Source organism: Lactuca saligna, chromosome 2, assembly GCF_052625555.1.
Source record: "Lactuca saligna cultivar CGN05327 chromosome 2, ASM5262555v1, whole genome shotgun sequence".
NCBI classification, from domain to species: domain Eukaryota; kingdom Viridiplantae; phylum Streptophyta; class Magnoliopsida; order Asterales; family Asteraceae; genus Lactuca; species Lactuca saligna.
This window is the reverse complement of record NC_136418.1, coordinates 19,040,744-19,059,655: the sequence shown is the minus strand read 5'-3', so window position 1 is coordinate 19,059,655 and position 18,912 is coordinate 19,040,744. Positions and strand designations below refer to the sequence as shown.

At 33.8% G+C, this 18,912-nt stretch overlaps 1 protein-coding gene across 5 annotated transcripts; it reads right to left on the bottom strand.

The window, feature by feature from the left end:
• Positions 1-1,574: 1,574 nt before the first annotated feature.
• LOC145030739 (protein PSK SIMULATOR 2-like) lies at positions 1,575-12,960 on the bottom strand. 5 transcript variants are annotated; one of them, XM_078979140.1, is made up of 13 exons: positions 12,816-12,960; positions 12,654-12,715; positions 11,797-12,068; positions 11,432-11,524; positions 11,256-11,346; positions 6,734-6,827; positions 6,263-6,360; positions 4,566-4,635; positions 3,687-3,781; positions 3,128-3,244; positions 2,899-2,975; positions 2,290-2,334; positions 1,575-2,153 (listed from the first exon to the last, which is right to left on the bottom strand). In XM_078979140.1, exons 2-13 carry the CDS (start codon positions 12,693-12,695, stop codon positions 1,979-1,981), a joined length of 1,269 nt encoding a protein of 422 aa, XP_078835266.1. In that variant the 5' UTR covers positions 12,696-12,715; positions 12,816-12,960; the 3' UTR covers positions 1,575-1,978. The 5 variants fall into 5 exon arrangements, 3 of the variants coding, with proteins under 3 accessions (XP_078835266.1, XP_078835269.1, XP_078835267.1); XM_078979143.1 differs by having other exon boundaries at positions 1,575-2,085; XR_013676699.1 differs by having other exon boundaries at positions 2,040-2,085; positions 2,787-2,975.
• Positions 12,961-18,912: the final 5,952 nt, after the last annotated feature.

Sequence of the window (18,912 nt, the reverse complement as noted above, 5' to 3'; positions counted from 1 at the left end):
CCAATGCCGGGAAGGAGTCCGATGCCGGGTAAGCCGATGCCAGGATTCGTCCCGATGCAGTTGGGAGTAGTCCTAGAGTATTGTTAATGTGATATGTAATTTGTATGGTATGTGGTAGTTTGAGGGAGCTCACTAAGCTTCGTGCTTATAATTTCAGTTTTGGTTTCAAGTACTTCCAGTAGTAACGGGAAGAGCTCGGGATGATCGTATGACACACACCACAGTCTTCTGCCTAAGAGTTTTACTATGATATTTGATAGGAGATTTGATATGTGATAGATATTATGAGATTTTGAAACACATGGTTTATGATTTTTATACTTTGGCAATGATATTATTGTTTTAATAATGTTTTAAAAACGAAAATTTTGGGTTGTATTTTGGGATGTTTATATATATATATATATATATATATATATATATATATATATATATATATATATATATTGAGCGGTAAAAAAAAGCAAATAAGCTCTTTACTGCAATAAAAATGCTCTTAAGGGCCTTTTAAATATATATATATATATATATATATATATATATATATATATATATATATATATATATATATATATGGGAAAAGTGAATATACCCTTAAGGGTATATAAGCTTAGGTACCCAAACTCATAATAATACGTCGTTTTATTTGATATATATTCATTATATATTGTTAAACTTCAATCATTAACTTGATTTATATTCAATATTTTTAAATTTTCATATCATCTTCCTCTTACATCACATCTTTTTGTTGAACACTTAGTAGGCTATATATATATTATTGTTGAAAATGACAATTATGTAAGAGGAAGATAAATATGAAATTTATAAAAATCTTTGAAGTAATTTAAGTTAGAAGTTCAACATTTTCACTTGTACGCTTAATACTAAGTTCTTCAATAGTACATGTTTTGAAATCATCATGCATATTGTACGGATCTTCACACTTTTTTATAAACAATGGTCTTTTAAGAAAATATCGGATTTTCTGGGTTTTACAAACTACACAAATCATTTTAACACAACATACTTATGAACTCACCAACATTTCATATGTTGACAGTTTTTCAAAATAACTTGTATTCTCAGGTAACAGGTAAGCCGAGGAATAAGTACCAAGTGTCTATATTAAGTTGAATTATAAGAACATTGGACAATTACAATGTCTATATATGATACAAAACGATGTAGTATGGTGAGTTTGGGTACTTAAGCTTATATACCCTTAAGAGTATATTCACTTTTCCATATATATATATATATATATATATATATATATATATATATATATATATATATATATATATATATATATATATATATTGAGCGGTAAAAAAAAAATGCAAATAAGCTCTTTACTTCAGTAAAAATGCTCTTAAGGGCCTTTTAAGTCAAAATAAAAGCTGTGCACTGACATTCTGACAATATATATTAGTATTACACTAGCATTCCATTTTATTTTTTCTAACCATATGGTCCCTATATATGCCATGTTACCATAGGTAAAAGTGAAAATAGAGCTTCTAAAAATGATTCGCTCAGATTTGTTAAATATATCAAAATTTGCAGCGGTATGTAAAATCACTATATCATATAATCATTTCAATCAAAATTCAAACATAAACGACCAAAAACAAAAAAAAAAAAAAAAATTTAATAATTTATACATTTGTTTGTATTTATTTGTTTTAAATTAACCGAAGGATTTACATACACATATACATTGTAGCTTCGTATAATAAAGATATCATAATGAACAATTATCAACCTAAAATACCTTTAACTAGTTGTAGCAACATCTCAAAAAGTTGTATCTAATATAAACAAGATTATGTTTTCTTAACCATCACAAGTTATTGACTTTTACTCACTCCACAAGCAACCGTTCTTCTTTTTGCACTTCTTTCAACAAATTCTTGTCCTTTAATGAGACTTCGACCCGTTTGGAAAGTGGATTCGACCCGTTTGAATATGGAGATCAGGCGGGTGAGTATTCGGGTATTTTGTCTTGATTTTTCACGAGGTTGATTAAACGGTGGAGATAGATGGCTAAATCGAGTATGTATCGATCCATTTTTTGTTTATCTGCATGATATAGTGTTTGAAGTCGAATTATGTTGTTGCCTGTTGATGTCTTCTTTCGAAATTCATTTCTGTTTAGATTTAAATAAGTGAAAATTCCAATTGAAATTAGGGCTAATAAGATCACATAATTGTGAGTGTGTTTCATTTTTATAATATTATTTTAATTTCTAGAGACAAAAAAACGGATAAGTATTGGCTACTTACCCTGTCTTTGCCCACTCTCCCACACATCCAAAACACTGATGTGCTCTGCCGATCAGAAAATGACAAGTAGAAAATATCAGCGAACTTTACTCTTTTTACCAATACAAACAATGTACTATGTTTTTAATTCATAATTGCAACCTACTTATATTTTTTCCCGATAATAGCAATTTGTTTTTAATTCATATAGCAATGTACTTACATTTATTTACACATAATAGCAACATACTTTCAATTATTTACTCATAATATCAACATAATTGCATTTTTATACCAATAATAGCAATAGGTAACGAAGTACAATGTCTATATATTGATAGCAAAATGCATGTACATCGATATTATTGGTAAATAAATGTAAGTACATTTTGCATATTAGTAGCGATTACAAAGGATGTAGATAGTGTATGCAATTTGCCCTTTTGATTATGAGGATGAAGAGGGTAATCATGTATTTTGAATAGAACACATATAAAAAAAATGGGTTCTTATCCCACCTTTTTTGGTTGGACAAAAAACTGTTATTTTTTGTCGGTCTCAGTCAAACGCAGTATAAAACTGTTATGTTTTATCATGTCCTTGCTAAGTGGTGAATATTCAAAAACATACTTGACTGTATCTATCGCTATGGGAATGAGCCAATGAAGAACTTTTTCCATTTCCGCCTTAATCTGAGGCATTGTCATCTGAAAACAACCGCATTTATCTCAATAATTAGTTTTCATATGATGACCAATTTGATTGTTTTAACTCTCAATAATCAATAATCAGTGTACCTAAAATACTTGAAAGTAATTATTTATTGAGATTTCAAAATAAAATAGTAGAGATTACTTACCACTTCTTTGGAATCAAGATCTCTTAAGCGATAACGTAATTCTGCTTTTACACTAGCTGGTAAATCGTTGTATAATTTATCCCTCATGTTAGGAAGTACACAGATTGAACGAGATGCCTGCAAAAAGTTAATTTTAAAACTTTTGTACCATATGTATTCATCAAACTACAATAATTAACTATGGAGAAGAAGTTCGATTTGAGTTATATTTTATTTCTAGAAAAATCATAAATTCAAATTTAAAAATTATTATTATAAGGTATAGTTTGTTACAAGTATGATGTGGATCATCGTATGATATTTTGGTTAGCAGAACTTACCCACATGGTGTATATTTTTATAATTCTTAAATATATCATTATTATTATTTTATTTATAGATATTAAAATTATAAAGATTTCAAGAATATTCAAACTGTTTTTACCGTGCACCATGAAACTCTAGAGATCGTCTTCAAATATAATTAATGCCTAAATCAATATAATTGTGAAAGTTTGTTGTGTTTTTCTATATTTTTTCATTATGCTAATAACCTAATAGTAAGTAGAGAGTAGCTTACAATGATGTCCATCTGAGTGATTAAATTGGCATAGTGTAAAGCAAGACCATGGATACCTAATCTTTCGGTTTTCTCATTCGCCTTCTTTCTTTCAACTGAAATAAAGCAAGATAAATATCACAAGTTAGAAAATGAAAACACACATGATAACAAAACTTGAACTCCTTTAGTTTTTTGTTATATTTTCACCATTTTATCAATGTAGCAACTAAACTCTTTTATGTAACAGTTAAGCTATAGAAAATATTTTTGAACGTTAAAAAAAGGAATAAACCTACTTTCACCATTTTATCGATTTAGCGGCTAAATGATTAATACTTTTATTTTATCAATTTAATAACAATAACCACAAGAATGGGAGAGGTAATATGTAGGCAACCTCCACACAAGGGTATATGAAAATGAAATGTCAGCCAATAATGAAGAAAAAAAATTGTGTTATCTGACAAAAAAGAGAGACAATAAAATTGAAATTGAAGAGGAGCACTGATAAGAAAGTAAATATTGTACATAAACACACGCAGTTAAAGCTGAAATTTTCTTTCCCTCATTTACTAGATATAATAGTTAAATGGTTAAATGGATAAAATAGTGAGTTGTTTAACCTTTTCTAAAACAGATTAACTTGGAAAAAGGGTTTTTATAAGAATGGTCAACAAGTAAGTAAAATGGATCACTATATAAGACTTTGTGTTTTTTTGTAGTTTTCTATAATTTTTTTTTTTAACCGGCAAATCTAATCTACTCCTAAGTTACTATTTAATTTCACTTATGTTCACAACGTAACTCAAACCCTTGACCTCAAATAAGGAATACACCGCTTGATACTGTAGGCAAGAAACTCTTTATAACCTCAAAATTCACAAGATTTTGCAATACCATTCTCCTCAAAAGAGTCCACAATTGCGCAATGAATGAAGGTGGCAACATCTACAAGCTTATACATAACCTACTACCAAGAAATATAAAATGAAAGGGTCAAATGTCAATATATATATATATATATATATATATATATATATATATATATATATATATATATATATATATATACACACACACGTTCAAATGTTTCTCACATATATTGTGTGTTAAAATGCACCAATAAGAATTTACTAAAAATTAAGTTTTTATTTAATCAAATAAAGATATATATTAAATGTTTTCAATAATTATATGTATACTAAATGATATCCATAATTATAATTATTTTTTATGGAAACTAATTAAATTTGTCATTAATATCAGAAATAATATTATTTTAGAAATGAATTTATACCTAGTTTTCGTGGATGAGTTCGTATTTTGTTTCATGACTCACTCACTTAAAATACAACAAAGTTGACTAGAAACAAGAGTGTGTTCTAGTAGAATGAAAGTTTATTCTAGAAGAATGAAAAAATATTCTAACAGAATGAGAGTGTATTCTACTACAATACATTCTCATTCTTTATATTCCATACAACTTTATTGTATTTTAAGTGAGTGAATCTATAAACAAAACACGAACTCATACATGAAAACTTAGATGTGACTTCATTCTGAAAGAATGTTGTTGCAGACATTAATGATAGAATTTTATTGGTTTTGATAAAAAAGAGAATTATAATTATGAATACCATTTAATATACATATAATTATGGAAATTATTTAATATCTATCTTTATTTAACTAAATAATTATTTAATTTTTACTAAATTTCTATTGATGCATTCTAGCACACAATAAATGTAAGAAACATATTAACTTAACCTTTTATATATATATATATATATATATATATATATATATATATATATATATATATATATATATATATATATATATATATATATATATATATGGGAGTTTTGTGATTGAATTAATGCAAAATAAATTATTTATAAAAGAAAGTTAGGAAATAAAACTTTCAATTAAGTCGCAACTTTTTACATTTATTTTTCTCTTCCAATTTTATAAGTGTGCCATCATTTTTATTAAGTTTCATCCGTTTACATATTTTCAAACATTTAATTTTCTCTTCAAAATTTTTTAAATGTGTCATCATTTTCTTAAATATATTTTGAACACCACTTATCCATACGATACGTTATTTTAGTGAACACTTACTAGAAGAAAAAACAAGAGAAAACAACTAAAATCACCACTTGCCTTAATGACTTTCCAAAAATAGCCCAAATTTTAATGTATTACTCAAATAGCCACACATTTTGCAATGACCCATTACAAAATGGACTATTTAATGCTAGACCGGTTCCCATATTTATGTTTTAGTATTTATTCATTTTTACATCAGTCTTCTTTTGTAAAATCTCTCAACTTAACACTTTATTTTCACAATATAGAGTTCCCTCACTTCATTTTCACAATATAGAGTTCCATTTTGATGCGGAAATAGCTTTTGAATGTGTGGCTATTTGAGGAATTGGTGGAAATTTTGTGCTGTTTTTCGGCGAATTATTAAAAAGTGATTATTTTAGTTTTTTTCTTAAAACAAACCTAGAGTCCTCTAAAGATACATAAAATCCGATCTAACAAAAATGAGACTCTTCATCGTAAGTTATATCAGCTTGTACCTCTTCTAAATTTTTGGACCAAAGAGATTTCTTTTTCAAATTGCTCACAAGTTTTCTTTGATTCTTTAGCTCACTTTGTAATATCATGAGACCCTTTCCTATGAAACAAAGAATCAAATATTAGCTAAACAACCAAATCCCAACAAATATAAGTAGGTTAATATATTATTAGAACTATTCTGAATTTCATAGAGGACCGATGTATTACATAGGGTTGCAAACATATTTAGAAGTTGATGATCCTTTTTTCTTTAATACAACAATTTAGTAAGTTGTAAACACTTAAATATTCAATGACCGATTTTTACGCCCTTCAACCCATTTCCTTTTTACTAACATCTTCAACTTTATTCATCCGAATCATTTACAATACAATAAATATATAACCCGAAATGACATATTTTCACATATATGGGTTGAAATTGTCCCCTTTACTTATAACACTTCTACACACAAAATCATATGACTAACCTTTTCGAGGAAGATTCTGAGATTCCACTTCCTCAATCTTACACGAATATAAGTGTTCAAATCTTTCCAAAGCATGCAACTCGTGGAACAATTCCTTCACACAAAATACGAGCATCATGGATAGAACGTATAGATTAGTCCATGGTATATACTAAGCAACTATGTGTAAGAAATAGCATTGTTCTTTTATTTTATTTTTTCTAAGGGTTTATGATAATTTAGCAACCAACTATTTCGTATATGTCCTCATTTAGTCACTTTAGTCATTTGAATGTCTAGAAGGGTAACCACCAACTATTGTTGTTCTAGATTTACCGTTATTAAAAAAAGTTTCATTGAACATTAACAACTCAAGGAATTCATCTTCTTTTCTTCCAAAAGCATAAAATTCATCCAAAATCCCAACCATTTGGATGTAGATTTCGATTTTGGTAGATACATATTATATAATTAATAATAAAATGCCCAACGTCACTAAATGAGTACACACGAAATAGTTGGTCGCTAAATTATAACATAAACGTTTTTCTTACTAAGGCATTGCACTTTGAAAAATCTACTTAAACATGGCTTGTACTTTTAGTGTTTCTCTTATTAAATTATAGGAGTGGACATTGTTTTGTATTTGGATGACAATGTTATTACTAGGTAGAATTTTTCTAAATACATATAATAAAAAGAAATGAAAGTAGGATGCTATAGTAGACAATTCAACAATATATAGTTTGTTGTTATTTCTTGCATTTAACCATATACTAAAGTGCTATAGAGGGACGTAGTATGTAAAAAAAATCATCTTTGAGGAACCAATTCATGACCAACAAGAGAAGTTTGCATCTTTTAATCTTCATGGTAGGAAAACTCTATATACAAAATGTTGTGGATGTGCAAATTAGATGATTAATCAATCTAAGTTTTTGGAGGTGAGATAAGACAATGAATTATACTCGGAAAATTGTAATAAGGTAAAACAAACTTTAATCCCATTTTTTTTCTTTGTAATTTTGCTCAAAATTACACCACGAAACTAAAATACATAGTTGGCCATTTGATCCATTTACATAAAAATTGGTATATTTTATTTAGAAACGAGTAAAATTTAAAATAATGTGGCTATACATGGATTCAAAATGCATACCTCTTAGATCGTTTATTAAAATAAGATATTATTATTCATAAAATATGGTGTTTTTAATCATATTTGTTAATAATCTATTCAATGTGTGTCTATTTCACTAATAATACAAGTATATATACAGGCTGGGATACACTGGATATGAACGATATCTATACTAACTAATATCCCATAATACTAGGAAACATTATCTTGCTGTGTTGATACTATAATCTCGGCTAATATACCCCCGCAGTCGAATCGGGAGGAGCACGGACGTTGAGGCTGTTTTTGAAGTCATCAAATAGCACGAGAGGTAGACCTTTGGTGAAGATATCGGCGACCTGATAGCGTGAGGGAATGTGAGAAACACGGATTTGACCACGAGTAACTTTTTCCCGAACAAAGTGGATGTCAAGCTCGATGTGTTTTGTTCTTTGATGTTGAACATGATTGCAAGATAGGTATACTGCACTGACATTGTCACAGTAGACGAAGGTGGCTTTATTTTGAGGCAATTTAAGTTCTAATAGTAGATTTCGTAGCCAACATGTTTCAGATACTACATTTGCAACGCCTCTATACTCCGCCTCGGCACTTGATCTGGAAAGAGTTGGTTGTCGCTTTGATGACCAAGAGACGAGATTGTTTCCCATGTAGATAGCATATCCTGATGTCGATTGTCTTGTATCCGGGCAGCCTGCCCAATCAGCGTCTGTGTATGCGATAATGGAGTGTGTGGGTGACCGGGTAATGTGCAAGCCATGATGGAGTGTGCCCTTTATGTAGCGTAAGATCCTTTTAAGAGCATTGAAGTGAGTTGTTCGAGGAGCATGCATGTGCATGCAAATTTGCTGAACGGCATAACAGATATCCGGACGAGTGAACGTTAGATATTGGAGCGCACCGGCTAATTGACGGTATTGAGTGCCTCCATTGGTCAAAAGAGTGTCGTCATTTTTACTTATCTTGGATTTTGTGTCAACTGGTGTGGAGGATGGATGATAGGAACTCATGCCGGCTCTTTCTAGGATTTCGGTGGCATATTTGTGCTGCAAAAGATGAAGCGAATTTTTCGTTCGTGTGACTGAAATGCCAAGAAAGTAGCTTAGGGGACCAAGATCTTTCATTGCAAATTCCTTGGCTAATAGTTGCATGAATTTTTGGCGTAAGTGGGGTGATGATGTCACAAGCAAGATGTCATCTACGTAGAGAAGTAGGAAGGCCGTATGGATCCGTTCTTGTAAATGAACAAAGAATGATCACATTTGCTGTGTTTGAATCCCAAAGTGAACACGTAATCAGCGAATCATTGGTACCAAGCCCGGGGCGCTTGTTTGAGGCCGTATAAAGATTTCTTGAGTAAGCAAACATGGTCCGGATAGGAGGGATCGCGAAACCCTGGGGGTTGGTGCATGTACACAGTTTCATGTAGGTGCCCGTGTAAAAACGCGTTTTTCACGTCAAGTTGGTGAATTTGCCATGCATTTGAGAGAGCCATGGAAAGAACTGTCTGTATTGGTGTTGGCTTCACCACGAGACTAAATGTCTCCCCACAGTCAATTCCTTCCTTTTGAGACCTGCCATCACAAACCAAACGAGCTTTGTATCGCTCTAAAGAACCATCAGACTTAGTTTTGTGGCGATAAATCCACATACTCCGTACCACATTCATATTCGGAGTTTTTGGGACTAACTTCCACATATTATTGTCAATAAGGGCCTGGAATTCATCGTTCATGGCTGTATTCCAATCCGGATTTTTGAGAGCTTCCAAAAGAGTTTTAGGTAAAGGTGAAATAGATGATGTAGCATGAAGAATGAAAGGTTGTTTTGGTTTAGAGATGCCGGACATACTTCTGGTGTGGATGGTTCGATTGGAGGTAGATTGTGACATGGGGGGGAGGGGGGTTGTTGGTTGCTGTATGACAGGAGATGGATGTGAAGCCTGATTAGAACGACGTGAATAAGTAAACTGGATGGGAGGTTTTGGAGATGGAGTGGGATTAGTGGTTGGCAAGGATTCAAAAGAAGAAGACCATAAGGAAGGATGGGGATCTGATTCAGTTTGGGATTGAGTGGAAGTAGTTAATGGTGAAGATGGCAATTTTAAGAATGGGAATATTGTTTCGTCAAAAATGACGTGGCGGGATAAGATGATGGTATGGGTTTGGATGTCATAACATTTATACCCCCGATGGTTGGATGGATAACCAAAGAAAACACAAACCGAAAGTATGTTGAGGTTGATGTGAACCGTTGTGGAAGCCTCGTGCCCTGTTGTTGCTCGATCTACCCCGACCACGACCCCCTCTGCCACGACCTCGTCCACGAAAAGAGGTACAATCAGGTTGTTGTTGATTGAATCAGTTGTTGTTGTCGTTGTTTCTGGGGTTCACAGGTGTTGTGGATGCTGTTAAACCGGTTGCGGTGGCGCTGATGTGAGGTGAAGGTGCAGCTGCGGCTACTTGATGAGCTTTGCGAGATTCTTCCATGATTAGTTTTGATCAGACTGCATAAAAATCAGGAAGAGGAGTGGTTTGTTGTATGAGCATGGCAACACCTTCGTAGCTTTCATTAAGACCGGCAATTAGTTGTAAAACGAGCCTTTGATTGGACACCGGGTTTCCCACGTTGGCAAGCTGATCCGCCAACATCTTCATAGCTTGGCAGTAGGAGGAGATGTTGGGATGATGATCAAGGCGGGTGGAAACGAACTTGCTGTCGAGATAGACAGCCCTTGAACTTTGATTATCTTGAAAAATATTTTCAAGAGCTTGCCAAGCCTGTAAGGCAGTAGTCTGAGGTTTCAAGATGGTATGAAGAAGATCATTGGAGATTGTACTATAGATCCACTGAAGAACAATCGCGTCTAGATGAGACCAGATTTGAGATTCAGAGGTTACTGTGGCCTTTTCGGCCTCAGTGGAAGTTGAGGAAGAGGGGGCGGATGGTGGTGGCTTGACTTCAGGGTCGATGTGATTTTCAACTTGGAAAGCACGACAGTGTATTTTGAACAACTCAACCCATGAAGTGTATTGACCGTTTTCCATTTCAAGAGTGAATGGAATGAAGTTTCTGATGTTTGTAACAATGATGGCTGGGTGATTTTTGGGATCCATGGAGGAAGAAGATCAGATAGAAGAAAGAAAGATCGGTGGTTGAGAAAGGGTTTTCAGAAGATTATACGCTCTGATACCATGTTAATAATCTATTCAATGCGTGTCTATTTCATTAATAATACAAGTATATATACAGGCTGGGATACACTGGATATGAACGATATCTATACTAACTAATATCCCATAATACTAGGAAACATTATCTTGCTACAACATTATCTTGCTGTGTTGATACTATAATCTCAGCTAATAATATTAATAAACTAATTCTTTATAAGTGACTTACATAAGTATATTGAGCAAGATTGGTGAGTTCTTGCATCGCGATCTCCACCTCTTTTTGAAGGTGTTTTCTTTTTATGGGTTCCAAACGCAACCTGATTCATAGTTTAACAATATAGTTTTTGTAATCATAATTAACACACTAATCATTTATAAGTGACTCAATATTTTTAGCTTTACCTTGAAAAGTAATGATTCAATGCATGCCATTGTGGATCCCTACACCGATATCCAAATCTCACCACCTCTTTCAAGAACACTTCAAATTCCTCTCTATGAAAAAGCCAAAGCGGATAAAATTTTAAGGCAGATCAAAGTTTGAAATATCAATCGGTTTTAGCATTGTAGTTTTGAGAAAAAATTTCTTATTAGGCCATTTTACTTTGCAAAATTCTACACAATTATAACACTAAAAACTGCTTTGCATTTGGATGTCATTGCTATAATTGGGTAGATTCTTCAAAAAAAAAAAAAAAAAACAATGTTATAATATAAAGAAATTAAATTACATTGTTATTTCTTGCATTAAGAAATAATGAAATTACCTCTTGTCGGCACTTGCAATACGTAACAACTCCTTTATATCTGTAGAAACCAACAATTGAACCCCTTCTGAATGCAATATTTCCTTTGAAAAAATTTGTATGTTTTCTTCTAACAGGGATTGCATCAAATTGTACCCTTTCACAATAGTATTAGCCACTTCAAATGCTAAAATAGATATTGTATTCGGGATATCAACTTTCTTCATGTTGCTTCTTAAAGTGTCTAGGACTTTAACAACAGCAAATTTACCACGAAACATGCTTACATGCGCCTACCAAAATGCAAGATTATCATTGTCATGATAGCAAATTCAAACAAAATACATCTAAAGTCCAAACTATTAAAAAAATAACACAAAAGAAAATAACCAAACGCAACTAAGCTCAACTAATGGAAACATAAAATCTAAGAAGTCAGAATAAGGATCAAGAGTAAATTACACGAATAGTCCCTATGGTTAGGGGTAATTTGCGTTTAGTCTCTAACTTATTTTTTTAACTCGGAAGGTTCCTACTGTTTGTTTTTGTTACGTGCTTGATCTCTACTGTTTGTTTTTATTATGCGTTTGGTCTGTGTTTTACCTAAAAATATTATTATTTAAATAAGGAAAAATGGTGGGGTGGATAAGATAAGGTGAAGGGGATGGGTTTGGGGGTGTCTTTAGTTAAATAAATTAAAAAATCAAGGGTAAAATAGTCTTTTTAGGTAAGATAGGGACCAAGCGCGTAACAAAAACAAATAATAAGGACCTTCCGAGTTAGAAAAATAAGTTAGGGACCAAACGTACAAATTACCCTAAACCATACGGACCATTCGTGTAATTTACTCAAGGATCAAACATAGAATTTGGAATCACCTGTTCTCCAAAAGAATATGCGATCTCAATTTGCTTTTCCATACTTGGATTTTGAAACTTCTCTGAAAAATGAATTATATAAAAACTGAAATTGTAGATAAACACAGACAAAATCGATATGTTCATGGAGAAATTAAAGATACTTAAGAAAAAAAAAATTACCCGATTCAAAGTAATGAAGACTTGATGCGTGGTTTGAGAACTACTAGAACTGGAAGATATCTCTCAACGTATCCATTTGACCATTTGGGTTTGGGGAGTTTTGCTCAAGTAATATGATAATACCATAAGATTCTTTTGAAAAAAATATAACATTAAAATATTTATCATATTTTATTTAAAATATTATATAAAGTTTGGTCTTTCATTTGACCGTTTCTAAACTAAACTATATATATATATATATATATATATATATATATATATATATATATATATATATATATATATATATATATATATATATATATAAAGAACTTATAAGTATACTTATGTAATAATGTACTTATGAAAAAATTAATGTTTGAATAAGTAATAATTATACTTGATAAAATAAACAAGTGGATAAATGCAATGGATGCATGAGACCGATCAAAGAGGAGGGGAAGGAAGATAAGTGCGTAGGGGTAAAATTATCAATTTACTTTAAATTTTTGTGGATGCAAAAGAACATTCGTGGCTATATTAGCACCTTCACTTTTAATTTAAGGTAACATGCTACATGCATAACCTATTATTTGATTGCTACATGCATAACCTATTATTCGAATCAAGTAAAACTCTTACAATGTTTTTTTCTCGAGAAATTAAATATTTTTCTATATTTTATTGCTATTTATTTTTCTACTATATCAAATGTGTTGGAATAATGTCTAAAGCTGCAACTATATTAGGCAAGTATTTGATCCGGTTGTGCATGGTCCTTTTGAGTTGCCTTCACCATAGCAACTTGATGGATGATTTGTTAAGAGAGAGTAAATATTATAAGGAATAATATATGGTTATTTAATTAATATAAGTGATAGATTAATTGGAATTAATTTAGTGACTTAAAGAGATTAATTAAATAAGAGGGTATAAACTGTCAATTGTCTGATAGTTACACTTTAGACTATAAATCCTTATCCAAGATAGGATGGACGATTTCTAGGGCTTGGATAAGCCAAAATCGTCCATAGGGTTATCAAGGAAAGGATATGGATCAACTTAAAGTCTAAGCTATCCAATTAGGGTTAAAGCTGTAATCCTTAAGGAGTCTACAAGTATAAATAGACCCTAGGGGTGAGGGAATTCGACACATCATCAAAAGTAGAGATACTCTGGCCGAATTCCTCCCCTCTCCTCTCTCTTAAATCATCCTTCTTGTTATTGGTGTTTGTAAGCCATTAGAGGAGTGACATTTGTCACTCTAGAAGCTCCAAAACAACAAGATCAACAAGGAACCCAAAGGTATGATTCTAGATCTATTTCAATGTTGTTATTTAACCTAATTAGCCATTAAAAGTCTTGGATTCAAAGCATGTTTAATTAGAAAGCCTAAATCCGAGCATTAGGGTTTTGCATGCGCACATAGGAAAGTTCTTATGGCTAAAACCCATCAGTGGTATCAGAGCCTAGCTTGGTTTTCTTTAAATTGTTGCTTGATTAACTGAAACAAACCTGCAAAATTCTATTTTTGGGTTTCTGAGTCATGGACTCGGCGAGTTCCAAAGTGGACTCGGCGAGTAGGCCTGACTCGGCGAGTCCCTTTGTGTACTCGGCGAGTCCGGGCGTCAGGATTAGGTAAAACCGGGATTTTTTCATGTTTATCTTATGGAAACTTACCTTAATCATATTAGATCAACCCTAATCCGATTTTTTGATATATATGACTATAATCTTGATCCAATTAAAGATATTTATCATCTAATAAAATATTTAATTTCCTTATATGATAATTGATTAATTATTTTGATAATTATCTTAAAAGAAATCTTGGATAAATCAAATAAAGATAATTAGGATATTAATTGTTAATTGGAATTATTTGTTATTTGATCCTCCATGTTTTAAATGTTTAAAACTTGCCCTCAAGTTTTGAAATTTATATTTGTGATTAAAAAGCTTTAATTTAGACAACTTAAATTTCAAATCCTACGTTTTAAAAGGTTTAAAACACAACCTTATACTAATATGATATTACTAGAATAATATATATATGTATAACTAAATGCTAGTCTTACCGTTAGTAGGCCTCATTCACGAAGCCGATCTATAAGGTGGGTATAAGGTTGCGGCCTATAAAATGGCGCTTAATGGGTGTACACTCACACCCACCGCTTGCTTGATTGGTGGAGGGTCGTTAGCCGAACGGGTAGGATAAGGCAACCTCATCCTCTCATTAAAAGTATAATAAGAAATACAAAGTAACTACACGTTTTAAAAATTTCCCAATCTTAGTTACTTTAGGAAAAGTGAATTGATGCAATCCCATGAAATTACACTTTGCACCCTTGCTAAGAAGTTAGTGGAGCGTGTGTGGTTTACCGGCATACTAATTGGTTCTAAGCAAAGGTGGCAAAGGGTGATTCATTGTTTATCATAGTTTGATGGAGCGTGTGTGGTTTACCGGCACATCGAATAGGTGATCGTTACAATGAAGGCACCAAGTGAATTCGCATGGTAATTCACACCCGCTTTGTGATCCTCGACATCCCAGTCACAAACAAGAGGGGCATATCGAGATTTAAACATGCCATTGAATAGTTTCAATGAATCTCATCCGAACCTAGGAATTCTCAATACACTTAGGACTAATAGTCTAGGTTTTGTAATGGAGAATTAGTGAATCGTCATTCACTTACCTTCAATTTATTTTCATGTTAGATTACGGCATCCCTTTTCTAATATGTAAATGTTATTATTGGATCCTAACCCTAATTTTTCTTATTGGGTGATAATTAGGGATTCTTATTCTAATCTATCTTTGTCTTTCTATAGATGTCAAACGCAAACAACGCTACTGCTAGTTCTTTCACGTTGATGAGCCTTTGTCAAAAGGTCACCTTCGATGGAACGAACTTTAGCGAATGGATAAGATACATTCGCACCATTGCTCGCTATGAGGATAAGGAGTATGTCCTCGATGAAAAGCTTGAGAAAATCAACCCCGAAATCACTACTCCAGCTGAAATCACCGCTTTTGAGACTCATGAGCGAGATGCAACGAAGGTACATTGCATCATGATTGCCACCATGAACTCCGAATTCCAAAAGTCCTACGAGGACATGTATCCATACGAGATGCATCAAGACTTATTGGAGAGATACCACCAAAACGCGAGACAAGAGCGTTATGAGATTTTCACTAACATGATTTCCGCTAAGATGGGTCATGGAGAATCTCTTACCGTGCACCTGCAAAAGATGCAAAGGTATGTCGACCGCCTTCGCAAGTTAAATGTTGACTTTGGGGAAGACTTGGCGATCGACATGGTGCTTCACTCTTTGCCTCCGATGTACAACCAATTTAGGATGACCTACCACATGAACAAAGAGGAGGTCACCCTAAGCAAACTCCAAGGTCTTTTGAGAGTCGCTGAGAGCAACTTCAAAGACAAGTCTGTTGCACCTACTCCCAATCCGTCTGCTGCTCCTGTCTTGGCAATTGGTCAAGGAAAGGGAAAGAAGAGGAAGGCTTCATCAAAGAACTATCGCAAGGTTAAAGCCCGAGATGGTGCCTCTTCTAGTGGGACCAAAGTTGATCCCTCTAAGCTATATCCTAACCCGAAGGAGGCAGAGTGCCACCACTACCACAAGATAGGACATTGGAAGAGAAGCTGCCCAGAATACCTGCAAGCAATCAAAGGAGAAAAGATCAAGCCATCTTTCGCAGGTATATACACAATTAAATCTAACGATTCTAATCATGCTATTTCTTGGGTTCTTGACACCGGTTGTGGTTATCACATTTGTTCAAATGTGCAGGGACTAAGAAGAAGTAGGGATGTGGAGCAAGGAAGGATCAATCTAATCATGGGGAACAGAAGATCATCACCTGTTACCAAGATTGGAGTGTATTCTTTAGTGCTTAGGAATAATTTATGTTTAGATTTAAACAATTGTTGCTATTCGCCAGAAATGGCTAGAAACATCATTTCATTTCATGGTTTATATAGACAAGGATTTAGATTTTCTTTTAATAATGAGAATGGTTCTATTTTGGCTTATCTAAATAGTGTCTTTTACTTTGAAGCTATACCATGTAATGGAATATATGAAACTGTTATGATTGTTGATAACTTAGGAAATGATGTTTTGAATATTGATTCTTCCACTAGTTTGGATAAAGCATCCTTGTGGCATTGCCGTCTTGGACATGTCAACAAGAAACGCATAGCCCAACTCCAAAAGGATGGAGTGTTGGAGTCATTCGACCTTAGGGAAGATGACACATGCGAGTCTTGTTTACTTGGAAAGATAACTAAGTCACCCTTCACAAATACTTGTGAAATGGGTGAGGGGCTATTGGACCTAATACATACCGATGTATGTGGACCCTTTAGATCAACCACGAAGGATGGGAACCGCTTCTATGTGACTTTTACCGATGATTATAGTAGATATGGGTATATCTATTTAATCAAGCAAAAGTCAGAAACCTTTGAAAAGTTCAAAGAGTTCAAGAATGAAGTGGAGAATCAATTGGGCAGGAAAATCAAGATGCTTCGATCCGATCGAGGATGAGAGTACCTAAGTCTTGAATTCCACGATTATCTCAAGGAGTGTGGAATAGTTTCGCAATTGACGCCTCCTAGGACACCGCAGTTGAATGGTGTGGCAGAAAGGCGTAATCGAACCTTATTAGATATGGTTCACTCTATGATGAGTCGTGCTTCACTACCTATCTTCTTTTGGGGGTATGCCTTAGAGACTGCCGCCCATATCCTTAACCGAGTCCCTACTAAGAAGGTTGCCAAAACACCTCACGAGATGTGGACGGGGAAAGCTCCCTCGTTGGCACATATCAAGGTTTGGGGTTGCGAGGCTTTCGTAAGACGAGATACTCACGACAAGCTTGAACCTCGAAGTGAGCGATGTATTTTCATCGGCTACCCGCACACATCCTTTGGATATCTCTTCTATAGACCGAAGGACAATGTTGTCTTTGTTGCGAGGAGAGGTGTTTTCCGAGAGCGAGAACTCATAAGCCAAGGAGACAGTGGGAGGCAAATAAAACTTGAATAGATTCAAGAGTCGATAGATGAAGGAACCGCTACCGCTGGCATTCAACCCGATGAGGAAACTCCAGTTGAACCGATTGACGAATCCTTACCTCTTAGACGTTCCGATAGAGTTAGAGATCATCCCCAGTTTTATGGTTTTCATATTACTACCGAAGGGGACACGTATATTAGTAATGGTACACTAGTAAATCTTGATGAACCTAATAGCTATAAGGAAGCCATGGCAGGCCCGGAGTCTGCGAAATGGAAAGAGGCAATGGATAGGGAAATCCAATCCATGTACGATAACCAAGTTTGGAATTTGGTTGATTATGTGCCCGGACGTAAGACCGTTGGGTGCAAGTGGATCTTCAAGAAGAAGACCGACGTGGATGGGAACGTACACACGTATAAAGCGCAATTGGTTACGAAGGGCTTCACTCAAACTCCAGGAGTTGACTATGATGAGACCTTCTCACTAGTTGCGAAGATTAAATCTATTAGAGTGATGCTAGCAATTGCCGCATTTCATGATTATGAAATTTGGCAAATGGATGTCAAGACCGCCTTCCTTAATGGAAAGTTGGCTGAGGATGTTTACATGGCTCAGCCAGAGGGGTTTGTGAATCTGAAGCATCCAAATAGAGTGTGTAAGCTTGAGAAGTCCATTTATGGACTTAAGCAAGCGTCTCGCAGATGGAATCTTTGCTTCGATGAGAAAGTCAAAGAGTTTGGATTTGTACGAAGAGAAGACAAATCTTGTGTATATGTCAAAGCCAGTGGGAGTATAGTAAGCTTCCTCGTTCTATATGTCGATGACATATTACTCATAGGAAACGACGTCCCGACTCTGCAGGAAGTCAAGTCCTGGCTCGGGAAGTGTTTCGCTATGAAGGACCTCGGAGAGGCTTCTTACATTTTGGGAATAAGGATAGTAAGAGAAAGAAGTAAGAGACTAATTGGACTTAGTCAGAATACTTACTTAGAGAAGGTACTAAAACGTTTTAGTATGGAAAACTCAAAGAAGGGAGAACTACCGATACAAGGAAATGCCA

What these genes read in the sequence shown, in the direction of transcription:
- LOC145030739 (XM_078979140.1), bottom strand. Translation starts at nt 12,695, where the DNA reads ATGGAAAAGCAAATTGAGATCGCATATTCTTTTGGAGAACAG. An exon ending in ATCTTGCTCAATATACTTAT is followed by an intron (nt 6,828 to 11,255) that starts GTAAGTCACTTA and finishes TTTTGTGTGAAG; the next exon opens with GAATTGTTCCACGAGTTGCA. An exon ending in TCACTCAGATGGACATCATT is followed by an intron (nt 3,245 to 3,686) that starts GTAAGCTACTCT and finishes AACTTTTTGCAG; the next exon opens with GCATCTCGTTCAATCTGTGT.